Source organism: Podarcis filfolensis (assembly GCF_964270895.1).
Source record: "Podarcis filfolensis genome assembly, chromosome: 1".
In the NCBI taxonomy this organism is placed as follows: domain Eukaryota; kingdom Metazoa; phylum Chordata; class Lepidosauria; order Squamata; family Lacertidae; genus Podarcis; species Podarcis filfolensis.
This window is the reverse complement of record NC_139604.1, coordinates 116,574,427-116,593,178: the sequence shown is the minus strand read 5'-3', so window position 1 is coordinate 116,593,178 and position 18,752 is coordinate 116,574,427. Positions and strand designations below refer to the sequence as shown.

General features: G+C 40.3%; 1 protein-coding gene across 4 annotated transcripts in view; it reads left to right on the top strand.

The window, feature by feature from the left end:
• Positions 1-16,548, top strand: part of ATG2B (autophagy related 2B) — a 40,286-nt gene extending 23,738 nt beyond the window's left edge. For 2 of the 4 annotated variants that reach the window (XM_083609109.1, XM_083609108.1), the window contains exons 18-42: positions 170-312; positions 1,090-1,241; positions 1,505-1,677; positions 1,897-2,044; positions 2,862-3,061; positions 3,154-3,234; positions 3,535-3,641; positions 3,810-3,902; positions 4,015-4,082; positions 4,601-4,677; positions 4,948-5,118; positions 5,278-5,419; positions 5,800-6,002; positions 6,664-6,890; positions 7,923-8,031; positions 8,419-8,613; positions 8,945-9,046; positions 10,101-10,179; positions 10,313-10,517; positions 11,896-11,965; positions 12,832-12,914; positions 13,565-13,686; positions 13,802-13,956; positions 14,751-14,900; positions 15,589-16,548. In XM_083609109.1, coding sequence (XP_083465235.1) covers positions 170-312; positions 1,090-1,241; positions 1,505-1,677; positions 1,897-2,044; positions 2,862-3,061; positions 3,154-3,234; positions 3,535-3,641; positions 3,810-3,902; positions 4,015-4,082; positions 4,601-4,677; positions 4,948-5,118; positions 5,278-5,419; positions 5,800-6,002; positions 6,664-6,890; positions 7,923-8,031; positions 8,419-8,613; positions 8,945-9,046; positions 10,101-10,179; positions 10,313-10,517; positions 11,896-11,965; positions 12,832-12,914; positions 13,565-13,686; positions 13,802-13,956; positions 14,751-14,900; positions 15,589-15,819 — 3,486 coding nt within the window. In that variant the 3' untranslated portion in view covers positions 15,820-16,548. Of the gene's footprint in view, positions 1-169; positions 313-1,089; positions 1,242-1,504; positions 1,678-1,893; positions 2,045-2,861; positions 3,062-3,153; positions 3,235-3,534; positions 3,642-3,809; positions 3,903-4,014; positions 4,083-4,600; positions 4,678-4,947; positions 5,119-5,277; positions 5,420-5,799; positions 6,003-6,663; positions 6,891-7,922; positions 8,032-8,418; positions 8,614-8,944; positions 9,047-10,100; positions 10,180-10,312; positions 10,518-11,895; positions 11,966-12,831; positions 12,915-13,564; positions 13,687-13,801; positions 13,957-14,750; positions 14,901-15,588 lie in introns of all 4 variants that reach the window. The other 2 variants (XM_083609107.1, XM_083609106.1) reach the window with 1 other exon arrangement.
• Positions 16,549-18,752: the final 2,204 nt, after the last annotated feature.

Sequence of the window (18,752 nt, the reverse complement as noted above, 5' to 3'; positions counted from 1 at the left end):
AAAACAATATGAAGTAATATGCTGTTATTTACTTTGTTGTTATTTCCTGTGTTGTTTTTAGATGCTCTGTCATTGCAATTTGTACATTGCACCGAGACACGTTTGAGGAAGGCTAATAATAACCACAGATATACCTCAGATATACCTGAGATGATGTTTTTATTTCTAGATGGTGATGCCAGGAGACGCACTGGAGATGACTGAGTTTCAGGATAAAGCAATCAGCAATTCTCATTATGTACTGGAGCTCATGTTACCAAATGTGTATTTAACATTCCCAAACAAGACCTTTTATGAAAAGCTATATAATCGGTAAGTATAAGCACTAGCTTTCATGGTTTGCGTGACCCATGATTTGGATCCAGAGGAGGCCTTTTTTGAGCAGAAGGCAGGGGAAAGCTCTTTCCACCACTTCCACCCTACAGCTAATGCCACCTCTCACTTCCCTTTCCTGCTTTGGGCTAGAATCACCTTTCCTAGCCCCTTTACAGGTTCCACAAAATGCCTGTTCCAAAGACCACTTGACTTCCGAAACCTTTGACAACCAAGGCGCGGCTTCTGATTGGTTGCAAGAGCTTCTTGCACTCAAGCAGAAGCCACGTCGGGCGTTCGGGTTCTGAAAAATGTTTGAAAACCGGATCATTTACTTCTGGGTTTTTGGCATTCGGGAGCCAAAACATTTGAAAAGGGAGCCATTTAAGAACCAAGATTTGACTGTATTCTAGTCTGCCCAGCCTGTTGACATCAGGCGGGTGCTTTCAATGTAGTCTTTTGGGTGCCTGCTTAAGACATTTTTGCTTAGGCAAGCCCATCCAGATACATGGTAGTTGATGTGCTTCAATCTTTTCCTGTTACTTTTAATTCTCTCTTAAATGTTTTTAAGTATTTGTTTTCAGCTTCGCATGAAGGTAATTTAAATATTGCTTGTAAGCCACTTAGGTGTTTTACTGTAATCAAGCGTCATATACATTTCGTTAAGTTAAATAAAATAAACCCATTATCAGTTCATTTTTCCAGATCACAGACCTGCCTTTGTTCAAGTTCTTCCAGGTTCAGATTAATATATGCCTGTATTTTCCCCCTTTCTAGGATCAGTAATGATTTATTACTGTGGGAACCCACAGCTCCATCTCCTGTAGAAACATTTGAAAATATTTCTTACGGTGTTGGACTTTCAGTGGCCAGCCAGCTGATCAACACATTCAGTAAAGACAGTCAGTTCAAATCTACTATTCACTATGGTAATATACTATAAACATCTTACTAAATTATTATGTTTAAGCCTATAAAAGTCCAAGTGTATCTCTAATACAGCTGAAGCTACTGAATTGATAGAGGGAGAAACTATACATAAAGGGGTTACTTGCTGTTCCTGAGGGACAATTTAAAATCTGCTTATTTTTTAGCATCCTTATTTTTTAAAAAATGTGGTTTTACTTTCTATGATAAGCTGTTTATTGTGGATGGTCAAAGATTCACTTGCTTTTTGCTTTGCCTTTTGTAGATGATGATAGTGGGTCTGAGGAGGAAACACTCCAATATTTTTCCACCGTTGATCCAAACTACTGTTCCCGGAGAAAGAAAAAAACTGAATCCCAGAACAGGAACACGCAGAGTTTTCTGTCAGTTCTTTTGAACATTAACCATGGATTAGTGTCAATCTTCACTGATGTCAAGGTATGACATCTAGGGTGAGAGAACCCATAATAGCTTGACTAGAGATTTTATTTTGACTATTCTGCATAAACCACTATGGTAGCATGTTGAATGTTCATAGTATGTAAGGGATGATGTTGGTTTTTTGTTTTAAAGGATGGGATTGCTTCAGATAAAGTGTGGACTAAGCAGAGGGATCTTTTCAGACAACCTATAATTCCCTGATTCTTTCTCTAGCAGGACGATGGGAGTGTATGTGAAGACAAACATGGAGAATTTTGGTTTGAGTTCAGTAGTGGGTCGCTGTTCTGTGTGACAAAGTATGAAGGCTTTGAAGACCAGCATTACATCTGTCTCCATTCCAGTAGCCTCAGCTTATATCATCAAGGTATGAAATGTCAGTGTAGAAATAATGTTTGTGTTCCAAGCTATAAAAAGGTAAGGGGTTGAGTAAGGGAGAAAATGAGTGATTGTCATCTAGCAAGTTATACAAAACCTTGACAGCTAGGGTTTGTGGGCCTTACAGTTTGAAGATCAGTGAGAAGCAACTCCTCCTTCCTATATATGTTCCTCAAATAATTTTGATTTGATTTGATTTAATATTCTAGAGCACTTGCCTTTCAGTCGTCCCCCCCCCCAGTACAAATATATGAATCCAAATTGGGAATTATTACTTCTTTACAAATGTAAGTCTACTGCAGTCCAATTTATCCACCACAACTGCATTCCGTAAGCATATGGAAAGAAATGTACTCATAATATGTCTAAGGAGCTAGTCATGGTGCTTATGTGAACACAGGAGGGTGAATTGCTAATAACAACCAATTCAGAGCTGACATATAGAAAGTTCTTTCTAAGTACACCTATGGTTGCAAAACCTTCTATTTGTACAGTAAGAAAGTTGTGTTGGATGTCTGCAGCTATTTCTGAAGGCCGCCTTTCCTAGAAGAGAACTACTCCAAAATGCATTGTTCTGTTTTTAAAATAAGAATAGTATTTCCGTTTGTCAGTATACATAACAGAAGAAATTGCTGACGATTGATAAGATTTTAGAAATCTTCCCTGCAGTTTTACTTAACAAAGTTTGGGTGTTTAGAGCATCAGCCAGATGTTAGCAAGTTTTAGAGTAAAATATGTGGATTTTTTGTACCTCAATTCCAAACCTCTTTGAAGGACCATCTAACCACAAAGCCGTCTTTCTGCAGGCGTGGTGGATGGAGTTGTCTGTCCATCTGAAGTAAGGCTCCCAAGTGCAACGCCACCCCATTGGTTAGAGCCTACTATTTACTTTTCGGAAGAAGAAGGTCTCAGTAGGGCTTCCTCAGATGGTGTGGGAGTGGACTGCTTAAGCATGTTGTCTGTTGCAGTTAAGATACAATCAAATAAGCTGGAGACCAATACAAAGGTTTGTATTTAGAAATTAATATCTATATATCTATATCTGTATATGCTCTGAAAGTATTTACATGAATACTTTGGATGAACTTGTTTTTGTAGGAGTTTTTAGTTGCTGTTGGACTAAGAGGAGCCACTCTTCAACACAGAGTACTTCCTTCAGGTTTAAGCTGGCATGAACAGGTATGTTAATTTGCTAAATGTTCTATGGTCTATCTGGAGATCATTCTCGGGGGGGGGGGGTGTATGTTCTAACGTAGAGCATTCCTACTGAGTATTGGAGTTCCTGTAAGCTTGCTTTGTGTGGCTCAGTCCTGTATAACTGGGAATCCCCATTCTTCTGAGTAAAATATGCCTTTACAATAAATACATTATCCATCTCTTCTCCTTTTTATATAGTCTGCAAAATCTTTCAGTGACAGCTGATGTTGCCTTACTTGATTAGAATACAGTGGGCCTATCTTTACACTTTTGTAATTGTAGATTTTGTATTTTTTGAACATTTCTGATGAGCCTGTGTTGGGATATAATCCTCCAGCTTCTGTTACAACTTTTCACGTCCATCTCTGGAGTTGTGCCCTGAATTATAGGTAAGCTAAACAAATAAAGTGTTTGTATCAGCCTATTAAGTCAACTGTTGTCCTGAACCAGTTGCTTTAATATTCAGTTTGTCAAGTTTATTTATGGTCACTTGAATTTCTGAACTGCTTGCTTTCCAAATATGTTTCAAATATTTTTATTTTTTTATTTTTGGGTAGGCCTCTGTTTTTGCCAACTAGATCACTTCTTACCGTTGAAACATTTAGCATTTCAAGTAGTGTGGCACTGGATAAATCATCTTCTACTCTCAGGTAAAGTTTGTTAAGAACTTTAACAAATCCCACATTTAACTTATATTTCTTTCAACACTTACAAAATTGTTGGAAAATGTAATTTCTTTAAAAAACATCCTTTTTGTTATAGAATAATCTTGGATGAGGCTGCTTTGCATCTGTCTGACAAGTGTAATGTTGCAGTGAACCTCCAAAGAGGTAAGTGCATTTCAGCTTTTAAAGGGATTCATACAATTCCAAGTAACTAGTAAGGATATTAAAAGGTGTTTTTATGTTAAGCAACTGTTAGCTGACTGGACACGATTGTCTGATGTAGCATGATGGAGGAAAGAAGCTTTGTCGTTCTGAATTTCCCATGCATGTGATTGTTGTCTAGTTATGGTCAACATATCAGAATCAAATAGCCAACCGGCATCCCAGTATATTAATGAATTCTGGATTTATTGCTGGACAACTGTAAAGTTGTCCATGGAAGCACAAGACAAAATTGGCCACTAAAATAGTCATTCTAAAATCATTCCCATTCATAAGACAAAAAAAAAGCAGATAGAATCATAGCTGGGGTGGGGGCGCTGTCTGCTCATTTTCTGTAGTTTAGAAAGGGCTTGAGTTTCAGTCGTAAAACAGTCCATCATCATGAGGGCATTTGAGGTCTTAAATATGAGGCATAAGCAGCAATTCAGGAGTTTAGCAGATAATTATTTTGTTTTCTTCAGATTATGTTCGAGTTATGGACATGGGACTCTTAGAACTGACTATAAGGGCAGTGAAACCTGGATCTGATGGAGAGAGAGTAAGGAACTGAGTTAAAATATAAAAGCTAAATTATGTGTGGTTTAAGTTTTGGAGCGTGTGTGTGTTTTTAAGTAATAGTATAATAAAGCTTTGGACTTTGAGATACTTGTTCAAAAAAGTGTGGTTGAAATTGACTTTGGCTCTTAAACATACTGGGTCATTTTCTAAACACATATGTCTGGTGCCTTGATCGTACATTCAGGACTGACTTAAGAAAAGTGCATCTTCTGCTGGTGTCGGACATGATTTTGAATTATTGTCTGTTTAGAGTAAGCCACGTTTTGAACTCCATTGTTCCAGTGATGTGATCCACATTAGAACATGCTCAGATTCCTGTGCTGCGTTAATGAATCTTATCCAGTATATTGCAAGTTACGGTGATCTGAATCCACCTGCAAAGATAGAGAATACTTGTGGAGCGACCAAGCAAAATGTTAAGGTATGAAAAGGCATTACTGGACTAGATCACTTTTGTAAAGTTGAGAAACAACACTCTTGTAACATACTAAGCTAGCATGCATCATAGCTACAGATATTTATCAAGAACTACACTGTATTTCCTTTATAAGTTTAGATTGGTGTATTTCTTATCTTCCAGGCAGATTTCTCTAGCCGGCCATCATCCCAAGGTCCAATCCTGGCAGAAGCTGACCAACAGATTTTACGGGATTTAATGAGTGATGCTATGGAAGAGATTGAAACCCAGCAATTTACTTCCCCCTCTAAGCCACAAACTAATGGTAGATCTTTCCAGGTTTCTTCTGTTTTTAAAGAGATGCCATTTAAATACAGTATTTCAAATCAATCCTGTTAAATTAGGGTTGCCATACATCTGGAATTTCCCAGACATATGCGGAATATTGCTATCTCTAGCAGTGTCTGGGTGGAAATCAGAAATATGTCCATGAAAATCTGTGGGCAGTGCTGTTTTGCTGTTTTCCTAAAAGTAGCTGAAAAACAGTTTTTGCGGATTTGTCAAAGAAAAGCTGAACAACTTTGGGCAAAACTTTTTCTGTCCTGATTTTCACTGTTTGAAATCTGGCAACCCTATGTTAAATGCCTTCTTCTCGTACTTCACCTGCTTAATCTTGATAGAAGTGTCTTGTTTCTCTTCTCCCAGGAGTTTTGGATGAAAAGACACAAACGCCAGCACCAACTTGCTCAGATCTCTTCCTGTTTCCTGATGAAAGTGGGAACCTCTCTCAGGAGCCAAGTCCTACTTATGCTTCATTCACTCCCCATATGATTAATGAAGCGATAGGAGATGTACCTTCCGAAAACGATGACTTCTGTATTCTTTTTGCACCGAAAGCTGTTGTCTCTGTAAGGAAAACCTAATGTTAATAAGAAATCAAATGTGACCTTTTAAAACTCATAGGTTAACAGCTGTTGAATGAAGACAATCTGTGTTGGATCTGGAGAGCTTCTCACTGGGTCATCCTTTTGGAATGTGACATGACAAATCCATGCAAAGCAGTTTGATAACACAATTGCTAAATGACCTTAAAGGCAGTTGCTCAAATTGGGCAATAACTACAGCATGCTATGAGGAGAAATGGGTAGTTGCCATTTTGTGCAAAATGTAGCATGAAGTCTGCTACTATGTATTATATATGCATTAGAAGTGCTGTTTTCAGTATTTTTAATGTTAGAATTAGAGGTTATCTTTGGGGAAAGGAAAGGAGCCCTTCTGTTTGATGAAAGCAGAGTCAAGCTAAATCAAAAGAAAATGCTAGCCCCCAAATTTTACCTATGTTAGTCTCCAGCTACCTTCTAATTAGCAGAATTGGTCGTTTTGAAGGCCGTTCTTCCTTGCCACTGGCCACAGGCAAGTGCCTATTTACAAACCTGCAGTAAACTTAACAGCTCGGAGCCAAGCAATATTTATAGTTTTGCCACAGAAAAACAACAACAAATGGATGATTTTTTAAAAAAATTAAATAGCATTTAATGTGCATGCACTTAATCTCCTGTAACCTTTTAGGATAAAGTAGAAGAGCCAGTAGTGAAAACGATGGTTGATGATGCGATCCTGATAAAAGAGAACCATTTCAGTCTGCCGGTAAAGAAGGCAGACACAAACAAAGGGCCATTGAGATTTCCTATCCCATTGGTGCGCTACGTTGTGAAAGAAATCTCACTCATTTGGCACCTTTATGGGGGAAAGGACTTTGGAAATGCACCCCCTACGTCTCCAGCTAAGAGTTACATGTAAGTACTTCTGGTATTAGTTTATTAAATTCATACCATAGGGAAAAGATGCATTTGTCTTCAAAACATAAAACTGAACCCTGTGTCCAGGTGAGGGGTTGTTTTGCCCTTTCTCATTTACTCTCCCTCAGAATAGTCCATTGCTTTTCTCTGCATTCCACTTCTTAAACATGGCAGAAAATTGTTTATTACCTTCTTACATAGGAAAAAGATGCATTTGTCTTCAGAACATAAAACTTGCTGGGCTAGTGCATAAAGGGATATTATTTATCTGTGTCAGGACACCATCTCATTCAGTTTGCTCTGGAGCTCCATCTGAGCAAGTGGAAATGGCAGCTTGAAAGTATGCACTCAAATGTGTGTTTTTTTTCTTCCTGGCTGGCATTCCCTTGAAGCATGTGATTAATTGTTGGTCGAATCTAAGGTGGTAAAAGCAGGCAATGTACTTTCAGTGAGGGTATTCTGAAAGGTTTGTTTTTTTAAAAGCCACTTTACATTTTCCTAATACTTATGGAATGCTTGTCCATCGAGTTCTTTTGAAGAGGAAAATGCAGTCTGGTTAACAGTGGCAGCAAGTTGATTTTCTTTTCTTTTTTTACTCTTCAGTTTGTTTACTATTTATAGAGACATAAAAATCCTCACCTTACAAAATGTCAGAGTAGTGTTGAGAATACACTGAGAATAAAAGTTATAATAATACAGGCGTACCTCGGCTCCCAAACGCCTTGGGAGTCGAACATTCCGGCTCCCAAACAATAAAAAAACAAAAGTTTTTCTTTTGGAAGCAGAACGTCGGACAGGGCTTCCAAGGCTTCCATTTGGCTGCAGGAGCTTCCTGCAGCCAATCAGAAGCCGTGCTTTGGAAGTCGGAACATTTCAGAAGCTGAACGGATGTCCGGAATGGATTCTGTTCGACTTCCGAGGTACCACTGTAATACAGCACCAAAAGATGACCAGTTGAGCACTGAAACAGTTGTTGCAAGCCAAACTTAAAGTTTAAATGGAAAAATAATGCCCTTTCTCCTATTCCAGTAGTCCTCAGAGCTCTCCTTCTCACACACCAACAAGGCATGGACGCAACACAGTCTGTGGTGGAAGAGGAAGGAACCCAGATTTCTTGATGGAAATACAGTTAAGTAAGGTAAGAATAACTGAAATGGCGACAGTTGTTCTTTATTGCTGGGAAGTTCTCTACAACTGATGGGGACCGTATTTGCCCATTTGTTTGGCATGCATAGGATATGAAGTATTACAAAAATACAGAGGCAATGTGACCTTTTCCTCAGGCTCTAAAATCTGAGGACCTTTTTGTGAGCCATAGCAGTATATACTTGGACCTTTTGAATTTAGAAAGGGCAGAGAGTGGAATGGCCATAGCTGGTGAATGGGCCGCAGCTGGAAACAGGCACTCCTTGCCACTGAAGCCACCCGAACTTATAAGTGACAACTCTGTATCAAAAAGCATTGCAAATGCTACAGGGGGCGGGTCTTAATAGAGTTCTTGCCTTTTGCCTTTCCTGGTTATAAGGTCAAATTCCAGCATGAGGTATATCCATCTGGCGAAGCAGAATGTGAGGTCAACCTGCTGGAGCAACCCGTGTCTCGTCAAGTGTTTGTGGTTCAAGATCTTGAGATCAGAGATCGCTTGGCTACATCACAGATGAATAAATTTCTCTACCTCTACTGCAGTAAGGAGATGCCTAGGAAGGCACATTCTAATATGGTAAGGCCGTGTAACAACTTGCTAAATGTAGAAATGATGGGGCTGAGAATAGATGTGGCATCAACATGCAGTGTAGAAGTATGTGTTCCACTAAAGTTGTGTCTGACCTCCACTGGGACTTGAAAAACAGTCCATAAAAATTCACATACGCAATGGCTACAACTTTTACTGCATTGAATTAGAGTGACAGCAATTTTGACACAAGTTTAAAGCACCCAGTAATGATTCTGCCGTAAAGATTCTGTATCTTTTATATATGCTCTCAGAGCAATTCGCAAATATACGTTCATTTTTATTCAGCTTTTCTTTCTCTCTTCGCTTGTTACTTCAGTTGACGGTCAAAGCTTTGCATGTTCGTCCAGAGTCGGGCAGATCGCCCCAGGAGTGTTGTTTGCGAGTGTCATTAATGCCACTTCGTCTCAACATTGACCAGGTTGGTTTAGCAAGCAACACTTCTTAGGAAAATATATATATAGAATTTATGCAGTGTAATGATTCCTTAATCACTCGTTCCTATAATCTGTAGTAAACATTTTGTGGGTGTGAATTGCAAAGTTGTGATTTGATTAAGTTTGCAACTATAATTGTGCAAAGTTGCCGTTATTGCATAAGTAACTTGCTTCGGTGGAAGAAAGAGAACCATTTATGAAGTACAGATGGTTGTTGTTGCTATTTATTGAATTTGTTGGTTGTTTTCTTTTGCCAAAGGTAACCCAAAACAACTTATAGCCAAAATGTTTTTGTTAATCATTGGAGAAAATCTCATAATCATGGTGGGCAGGGTATTTATGGATGGAGGTTCCTCCAGGGATGTATGTTCAGTGTGTATTTTTGTGCCTTGTGCACAGTGTATCTTTGCACCTGCTTGTGTGGTCCACTCACTGACAGGCGGTAAGGATCTTTTGCCATCATTGCAACAGTGCTTCTCCATGCAGCACTTTTATTTTCCTCAATATGAATGGAAAGCATAGGAGAAAGTAAAAGGGGCTCATGGGAAACCACCGCAACTCAACCTAACCCTTCCACTCATGGAGCCAGTAGCTGCCTGAGGGCCTGTTTTGCTCTTTCTCAACTTGCCTGGCTGGCAGCCCATTTACTCTCACTCATAGATGTTAATGGGAGCCATTGAGAATCGAGCCAGCCTGTGTCAGAATAATCCATTCCTTTTCTCTGCATTCCCCTTTTTATCATGGCAGAAGACTGGCTTATTATAGGCGTGTGTGATGTATATAAAAATGCAAAAATGCATTTTCTCTTATCCCTTCCTTCTGTTGAACTCAAAGAAGTGTCTTAACAGGGATGGTCAAGCTGTGTCTATCCTGATGTTGCTGAACTACAGCTCCCATCAGTCTCAGGCAGCATAGCCAATCACCCAAAGGTAATGGGAGTTGTATTTCAGTAACATCTGGAGGGCCACAGTTTATCCACCCCTGGTATATAAGGCGGTTTCACTTGTTTGTGATTTATATGCTACTTTTATGTTTCAGGATGCCCTGTTTTTCTTGAAGGATTTTTTCACTAGCCTGTCTACAGAAGTAGAAGTCCTAATGACTCCAGATCCCGAGGGTAAATAATTTGTCCTTTTTTTTGGTAATGAATTCATAGAAACATATACATGGACAGCAGAGCTGCAAACAAATAACTCTTTCATTGGCAGGCAGCCTTAGATTTCAGCATTCATTTATTTATCTGTTTGCAGTTAAGAAGCCTCCTGGTGCAGAAGTGACATGTACCTTGCCCAGGCACCACAGCAGCTTCAAAGAGCCAAGTCCAGTCATTTCTTTCTCCTTACACAAGCGAGCGAGCCAGAACGGAAGTGTCGATTCTGTGGATATGCTCAATGGGGATGACCATAATTTTGCACACGAAGAGGCACCATTCAGTGACCAGCCAATCTTTTTCAGGTACCTTGAGACGTAGATCACAGGTGGCTTCAGGTGCTGTTGGACTCTGGCTCCCATCAGCCACAGCATCCATGACCAATGGGCAGGAATGATGGGAGCTGTAGTTGAGCAACATCTGGAGGACCACAGATTCCCCCCCTACCACCACCTTAGATCCATGAGATGCTCTAGTCTAGAGAAGTTACAGTCACCTCTTATTTCACTCATTTGGTAAACTCTTAATTTCTGCAGTCCAGAAGCATCTATTTTATAATCAGTGGACTTCTTCCATCTGTAGCCCCAGTCCAGAACCCTATATGAGTAGCAAAGTGTATATGCATGTATATATAAGGAACCTGCATGTGTAAGGCTATCCATGCTCAGTAGGGTAAAGATCACAGTCCTTGCACTGTTAATAGCATCCCTGATCTTGACTGCATTGATAGTGAGTGGTTAGTGTGTGTTTGTGGGTAAAAAAGAGAGAAGTGGGAAGACTGCGTGTGTGCACTAAATGCACCTGCATGTAAGGGGGCAGTTGTTTGTCTTTGTGCCTTTTGTGTAAGATTGGGAAGGATATGTGTATTAAAAAAACACTCATTAACATAAAAAGGGGTGCGGGGGATTTCAGCCTTAGCCACACTTACCACTGAGTCTGGTCCCATCCACTGGAAAGTAGCTCCTGGGGGTAAAAAGGTTGCCCATCTGATGTTTAAGCTCATCATATTCATACTGCCCCCACAATGTATATTATGTGACTGTTTTCATCTGATGCTAAACTAAAAAGATAGTAGGAAATACAAGTTTCCTTCACAGGACAGGACCAAGCCTTGCTTGCATGTAGTACAGTCGTACCTTGGAAGTCAAACAGAATCGGTTTCGGAAGTTTGTTCGACTTCCAAAACGTGCAGAAACCAAAGCGCAGCTTCTGATTGGCTGCAGGAAGCGCCTGCAACCAATCAGAAGCCTCAGAAGCCCCGTTAGATGTTTGGCTTTCAAAAAAACGTTCAGAAACCAGAACACTCACTTCCGCTTTCCGATCTTTCGGGAGCCAAATGTTCAGCAACTAAGCTGTTCAAGATCCAAGGTATGACTGTATTCTTACACTGCACTTTAATTTTCCTAAAGGTGACTTTTATGAGTATAAACATTATCAAAAAGAATAGAAGTATGAGACTGGTTCTTGTGAGATTAAGATGACTAGTAGGTCTGGCAACTTTTAAATCCCTAGAAAGTTGGGGATTTAGCAAATATAGGTGAAGGTTAGTGATCCTAAAAAAAATATGGGGCTCAGGGATGTTAGTTTTACTTTTTACCACCTTAGGTTTTATCTGTTGATCCCAATCTTCCAACTGTGTTTTTGTTTCTGTATAGCATGTTATCAACGTATTTTTCCTTTTAGAGAATTTCGATTTACATCAGAAGTTCCAATACGTCTTGATTACCATGGCAAGCATGTTTCTATGGATCAGGTTTGTTGATTTTTATTGATAAAATTAGCCTTTTGGAGTGTCACATTCAATAGTTCTTTCTTTATTTTGGAAAGATGATACATATATGCTCAAAATCTTCAAATAAATCAAAAGATTGCTAAACTTATGGTCTTGCAAATAAGTCCAGAAAAGCTAGTAGCCTGCAAAGATTCTTACCAGTCCATTCTCCCACACATCCATTTTGAGGGTCATTTGTGGTTTAAAAGAAAAAAACACCAACTCTTCTTTGTCACCTGGAAGAGATTCTTGTTCACTGCAGGCAACTTGCATTAAAGTTTCATGCTTTCATGAAAGTTAAAGCATCCAGAACCCAATATGCCATTAAATTTCAGATGGCATTCTTCAGTAGGTAGTAGTGAAAGACCTTTTGGTAAAACTTACATACCTAACTGCAAAATGGGCATAATTTCATTGGTGGCCCCTCATAGTGATGGCTGTGGAATGCTTACTCTAGGAAAGCTAAAGTTGTCCTTTCGATGCCAGGCCTAGACTGCCTTTGTTCTCCCAGGCCATTTAAGATCATGTACCTTAGTCCCTGTTGTTATGGTTGGTGGCTTCTAACCTCCTGTAACTTGATGGTGATGCCAGCTTCTATGCTTTTGGTTGTATTTTATTCCGTTTTTATTATATTTTGTGTTTGGCTTTTGCACCAATCGACTTTCTGAAGCTTATTTTGAATTCTTATTCTAGCATTTCCTTTGCTTTTCTGTACAACACCCGGGGACTTTATTTTGGGAGGCAACTTATAAATACAGTTAATTTAGTAAAGAAATGATGAAAGGCAGTCAAGAATACTTTGGTGTTTATTTGCTGCTTATGAACTGTTTGGCCCATTTAACTTTCAGGGTACATTAGCTGGGATTCTGATTGGGCTTGCTCAGTTAAACTGCTCAGAATTGAAACTGAAGAGGCTTTGCTATAGACATGGGTAAGTTTCTCCAGTTGTTCTAATGGAGTTGCTGTGTGTTAGGCTGTCCGTTCCAGGAAAACCAACACCGAGCATTGTAATGGTGGGTGGGATTCAGTGTTGCACTCTTCCAATGGTTCTATCTGTACAAGCATTACAACTTGCTATACAGAACTATCCCCACTCGTCTCCCCCTGTGCACCGTTCTGCAGGTTCTTGGCCCCATTAAGACAATTTGGGGGGGGGGTGCACAAAGGGAGGAAAGCAAGAGGGCAGAAGTCTTTGCGCAGGACTTCTGCTGACGGGGCTGGTGAGGTGACTCCTGCCCTGTGTTTGCTGTGAAGGAAAGACAAACAGAACAATTTCACTAGTTCAAGCACTTTGGGCTGCAAAGCTGAACTTTCCCTCCCTCTCCTGTCTCTGTGAAACCCCTGTGTGCCCCCTAAATTGCCCCAGAGAGCTGGGGGAACCCCAAAACATATTTAGAGGTGCACATGGAGAGGGAGGGAAGTTCTGTAGTGCAGCCAACGGTGCTTGCTCTAGCAGAACTGTTTGGTTGATAACTGGCCAAAGTAATTCACAGATTTTAGTAGCAATAAGTGATGTAGTCTCTCCATCATACCTTCCTATCATTCTTTAGGTAACAAAATGTTACTTTTGTACACACACAGGTTGCTAGGTGTGGATAAGCTTTTCTCTTACGCCATCTCAGAATGGATTAACGACATCAAGAAAAACCAGCTACCAGGTATTCTAGGAGGAGTCGGGCCAATGCATTCATTGGTTCAATTAGGTACGTTCCTGCAGTATTTTTTAAGCCTCTCTGTTTTTTATTCTATGCACATGCATTCATATGAATGAATATTTTTCCTGAGCGATTATCCATGGCATGCTATCTTTAATTACAGTGCAGGGTCTAAAAGACTTGGTGTGGTTACCAATAGAACAATACCGAAAAGACGGCCGCATTGTAAGAGGCTTTCAGAGAGGTGCAGCTTCTTTTGGTACATCTACTGCAATGGCAGCACTGGAACTGACAAACAGAATGGTTCAGACCATACAGGTATGTTTCCCCTTCATCGATGGGGATAGGCAAAGGAGTTCTAATCTTATTTGAAGCAAACAAGATTTTGGGAAATGGTTTCAGAAGTCAACTAAAGCCTACAATTACATTGCTAACTGAGATCTCTCTTGTTTCATCCTTAATTAAGAGGAGGGAAGGTGTGGCCTGTGATGTTTCGGTAGCTTGGTATTTGGAATAGCATTTTAAAGAGTTAGGCATGAATGCTAACACACTGGGTTTTTTTTTCCCTTTGGAAGTCATGTCTATTCATTGCTGGCAAAATATCTGTAGATGCAGCAGGCGTTGTGTGAGAGAGGAGGGCTTATATATTGTAAAGAGACTGTGGGAATGCGTATTGCAGCTCCCCGTGGAAATCATGTCAGCAGAGCCCAGGTAGCGTAGGGTTGGAGATGAAAGACTGATTTTATCCACACCACAGTAATACCCCCAAGAAATATTATATCCCTACAGAAGTGAATGTCAATAATTAACTTAGTTGAGAGAAAATGAAGGTGTGCTCTAATTGGTCCCTTTGAACGCCATAATTTGCTCTTTTTTGGACCATGTCTTAGTGTATGTTGGGAATCGGCAGGAGTGGATAGATAGATTACAAGGAGCCCTGGGAGATGTGAATGTATTCTTAATATTTAGCATTGGCTTGTGTTTTAAAAAGCTAGGAGGCTTATCATAATGTACAAATAATTGGATATTATGGCCATATCTAGGTTTTTACTGGCTCACCACACGTGATAAGAGAATGTGTTTTTGATTTATTTATTGAAACTGATACTTAGGCAGCTGCAGAAACAGCTTATGACATGGTTTCCCCCGGGCCTAGTTTAATTGAGACAAAGAAGATCAAACGACTTTCTCGCTACCGCCTGGCTCATCAACCTGTGGACCTTCGTGAAGGTGTGGCCAAAGCATACAGCGTTGTAAAAGAGGTAAGGAGCATTACCATTGTCTTCTGGCCATCTGCATTGCATTCACTGAGGGAGGGATAGATGCCATTTTTAGGATATTGCTATGGCTTTAATGAGGCTATATATCCTTCATTTTTCTGCACAATAATTTCAATTCTCCTTAGGGGAGTGGTATTTTCTCCATGTTGGTTTCTCAGGTGGACACCCAAGAGAGGGTTGCAGTTGCTTGGTATCTGTGGAATGTGGCATTTCAGCTGCCCTTTGTGACGCGCTGGAACCCCTAACCACTGCTGGCTCTGATTGCTCTGTCGTTGGTTTCTTTCCAACGACTAGGAACAGATTTAAATCCATGCTTGACATTTTGTTTTTCTGCCCAATGTGCGGCCCAGCAGGCCACACACTGCATTTCACCACTGGTTGTATTTACTCGCCTTGAAACCAGCTTCTGGAGCTTAGGTGACTCACATGGGCATCAAGCTACTTAGCCAGTGTGGGTCTGCAAGAACTGAATTCACCGTTTTGCTGCTCTGTGGGAAGGGCTTCCCTGTTTCATTGCGGTGAATAATGGGATGTAATTGACAGGGATTCTGGGGCTTATAAAGATTGATGACCCAACCCACCGCCCCCCCTTCCCCAAGCAGTTTACTTCACTAAAGGGAGATGGTGCAGTTCTTAACACTCTGTTTTGTGTGTCTGGGACTCTCTTAAGGGGATTACCGATACGGCGCATACCATCTATGAAACTGCTGCTCGAGAACATGAGAACAGAGGAGTCACTGGAGCGGTGGGAGGTGTCCTCCGCCAGATCCCGCCAACTGTGGTGAAACCTCTCATAATGGCAACGGAGGCGACGTCAAATGTGTTGGGCGGCATGAGAAACCAAATCAGGCCCGACGTGCGTCAGGAAGAGTCCCAGAAGTGGCGCCTTGGAGAGGACTGATAGCTTTAAAAGCGTGTTTGACGTACAGACACTGGGAAACTGGAAGCATAAATCGTTTATCCTCATGGCAGCTTTAGATGGGACGTATCCTTTTAATATGCTTATCTCAGGAACACAAGAGATTGGAAAGCAATTTGATGGCAAAACCTGAAAGCAAGTTTGGTCAGTGCCAAATGGAGTGGCACCTTAAAAAAAAATATTACGGCCAAATCCAGGAAAATGCTTGCTTTAGACTGGGCACTATGTCCTCCGTGGTATCTTGATATTTGTTGTTGGCAGGGTATTTTTGTCCTTCTTTTGAAGCAACCACACTTCCCATACTTATCAGTCTACGTGTATATAAAGGGGTTCCCCAACCGTGGTTGAAATATGTTTAAAAAAGCAAAGGGTTACATTAGTGCCCTTCTGTAACAGGGTTGATGTCTGGCGTGAGACATGGACACTACAGGATACTAAAAGGAAAAGGGGATTTCAATTATTTTGCTAATTGTGAGTGTCTCACATGTGGCACTTAGCAACAAGGACAATCTGTCTTGATACCTGGTCAGAAAATTGTTTTCAGACAACTGTGGACACTAATTGTTTCCCCTTCATAATGAATTCCTCCTTTTGTGGAGATTTGAGCAATCTGAATGTTGCAGACATGTTCTGTTGTGTTGCACTTTAAAGAATTTTGCCTGTATATTGCCTTTTTAAAATAGTTGTTAATAAATGTGCATTTTGTCCTTACGTAGTTTTAAAACTTATGCAAATCACTTAAAGGGGCAGAACACTACAAGATCATCGGTGACATTAAAAATGGATTGCAGTGCTTGCAGTTATTCAGATTGCTGCATAGGAAAAAGGGGTCTAGTGAGCAGTTGGTTCTGAATACACACAGAGAGAATACAGTTTGTGGGGAAAGGTGTCTTGTGAAAGGAATATTGGGATTTGTATATGTTGACATGAGTTCATTCAGTTTAAATGCTATGCAAGTTACATCTTGATAGTCATTTTTTCCAATTTTCACAGCAAAGTTATTTAAAACTTGTTCAGATATCAGAATATTTTTTGATTGATTTGACAAGCTGCTGTTCTACTGTGATCTTAATGTTCTTAATTGATTCCAAAACCTAATTTGTGTACACTTATTCATTGGAAACAGAGCTCAGAAATATTGTACCCTGAGAAGGGTATGCAGATTCATATTAAGCTTCTTTTCTGACACACAGTGGCAACTGCAGCTTCTTCAAAATAAACTCTGCATTTTGGGGTTCTTCATGGAGACATTCAGCAATGAAATAAGTTGCTGTCATTTAAAAGCTGCTTTCTTAACATAGTTAAAAGCAATGTGTACATTTGAATAAAGGTCCTCTGGGCAGAGGTATCCAGCTAGTGTTTGGGTGAATGAGTGAGATATTTGGAGATAGGTGCTAATAGAGCAAAGAACAAGCACCAGTAAGCTAAGCAATAACATTACAATCAGCTGTCTCTAAACCAGGGGTAGGGAATCTTTGACCCTCCAGATATTTTGGTTCCTCACCCCTGCTCTAATGCACAAGGGAAATTGCAATCTACCCCACTCTTCTGAGGCTCGTATTTTTATTTCTGACATTGGCTACAAGTGTTTACAGCATTCATTCCCCATCTTTCTTTCCTTTGGGATACCGTGGCTCTGTATGCATGCCATTTGACACTATGACCCTGGATTATTTATTTTTGGTTCACAATATTGCCCATCCCTAACTTAAGTTACTTACGAACTTCACCAAGCTATTAGGATGGATGTTCTGGTGCACCTTGTCTAACAGCACTTAATCCAAAGTAATCTTTCTCCACTTCACATTGCTGATTGCTATGTTAACATGATGACAATGAGTTGAGAAGAAGTAAAGTCAATACATTTACTGATGTGTTGGGAATAAACACAGTTTCACTTGTCCTGAGTGCACTGTTGGCAGTATTTTGCAGCTTAAATAATGGTAGTAATTGATACAGATGGCTGGACCTAGAACAACTTAAAGATTAGACCCACAGTGCGTAAGAAGAATCAGACCGCCTGCCTTCTTGGGAGTGCTTCCATTAACAAACAGACATTACTACGAAGGACTTAAATCAAAATGCTAATTGATCTTTATTGCAGAAATAGCACGTTGGTGTGTTGCTGCCTTTTTTGCAAAACATATTCAATACCTTGCTACGCAAATACAGTTATCACAATACACAAAGCGCAACAGGCTGAACAATAATAACTGTAAACATTTTATTGTATATACCGTACATATGAACTGTATATATTGCACATACTGGGCTAGACCTTTACGTTAGGAAATAACCAATAAAATGTTTACGGTTATTATTATTCAGCCTGTTGCGCTTTGTGTATTGTGATGCCTTTTTTGCAAAGGCAAAGCAATGCTGTTTCTTATTTGCCAGTTTCCCTTTAGGTCATGGCTAGGCAAACTAAGGCCCGGGGGCCGGATCCGGCCCAGTCACCTTCCAAATCCGGCCCGCGGATGGTTCAGGAATCAGTGTGTTTTTACATGAGTAGAATGTGTCCTTTTATTAAAAATGCATCTCTGGGTTATTTGTGGGGCCTGCCTGGTGTTTTTACATGAGTAGAATGTGTCCTTTTATTTAAAATGCATCTCTGGGTTATCTGTGGGGCATAGGAATTTGTTCATTCCCCCCCCCAAAAAAAAATTGTCTGGCCCCCCACAAGGTCTGAGGGACAGTGGACCGGCCTCCGGCTGAAAAAGTTTGCTGACCCTGCAGGTGCTTTATCTGCTCTTCCATCACATGCACTGAAGATAAAGGAACAGTGGCACTTACAGGCTTCTCGTGAAGTAAACAGATAGACCAAACCATCCCATCATAAACTTCCTTTAACATGTCCATCCAATAAGAATACCCCACATTTCTCAATACAGTGCTGTGCAGAAAAGGCAAAAGAA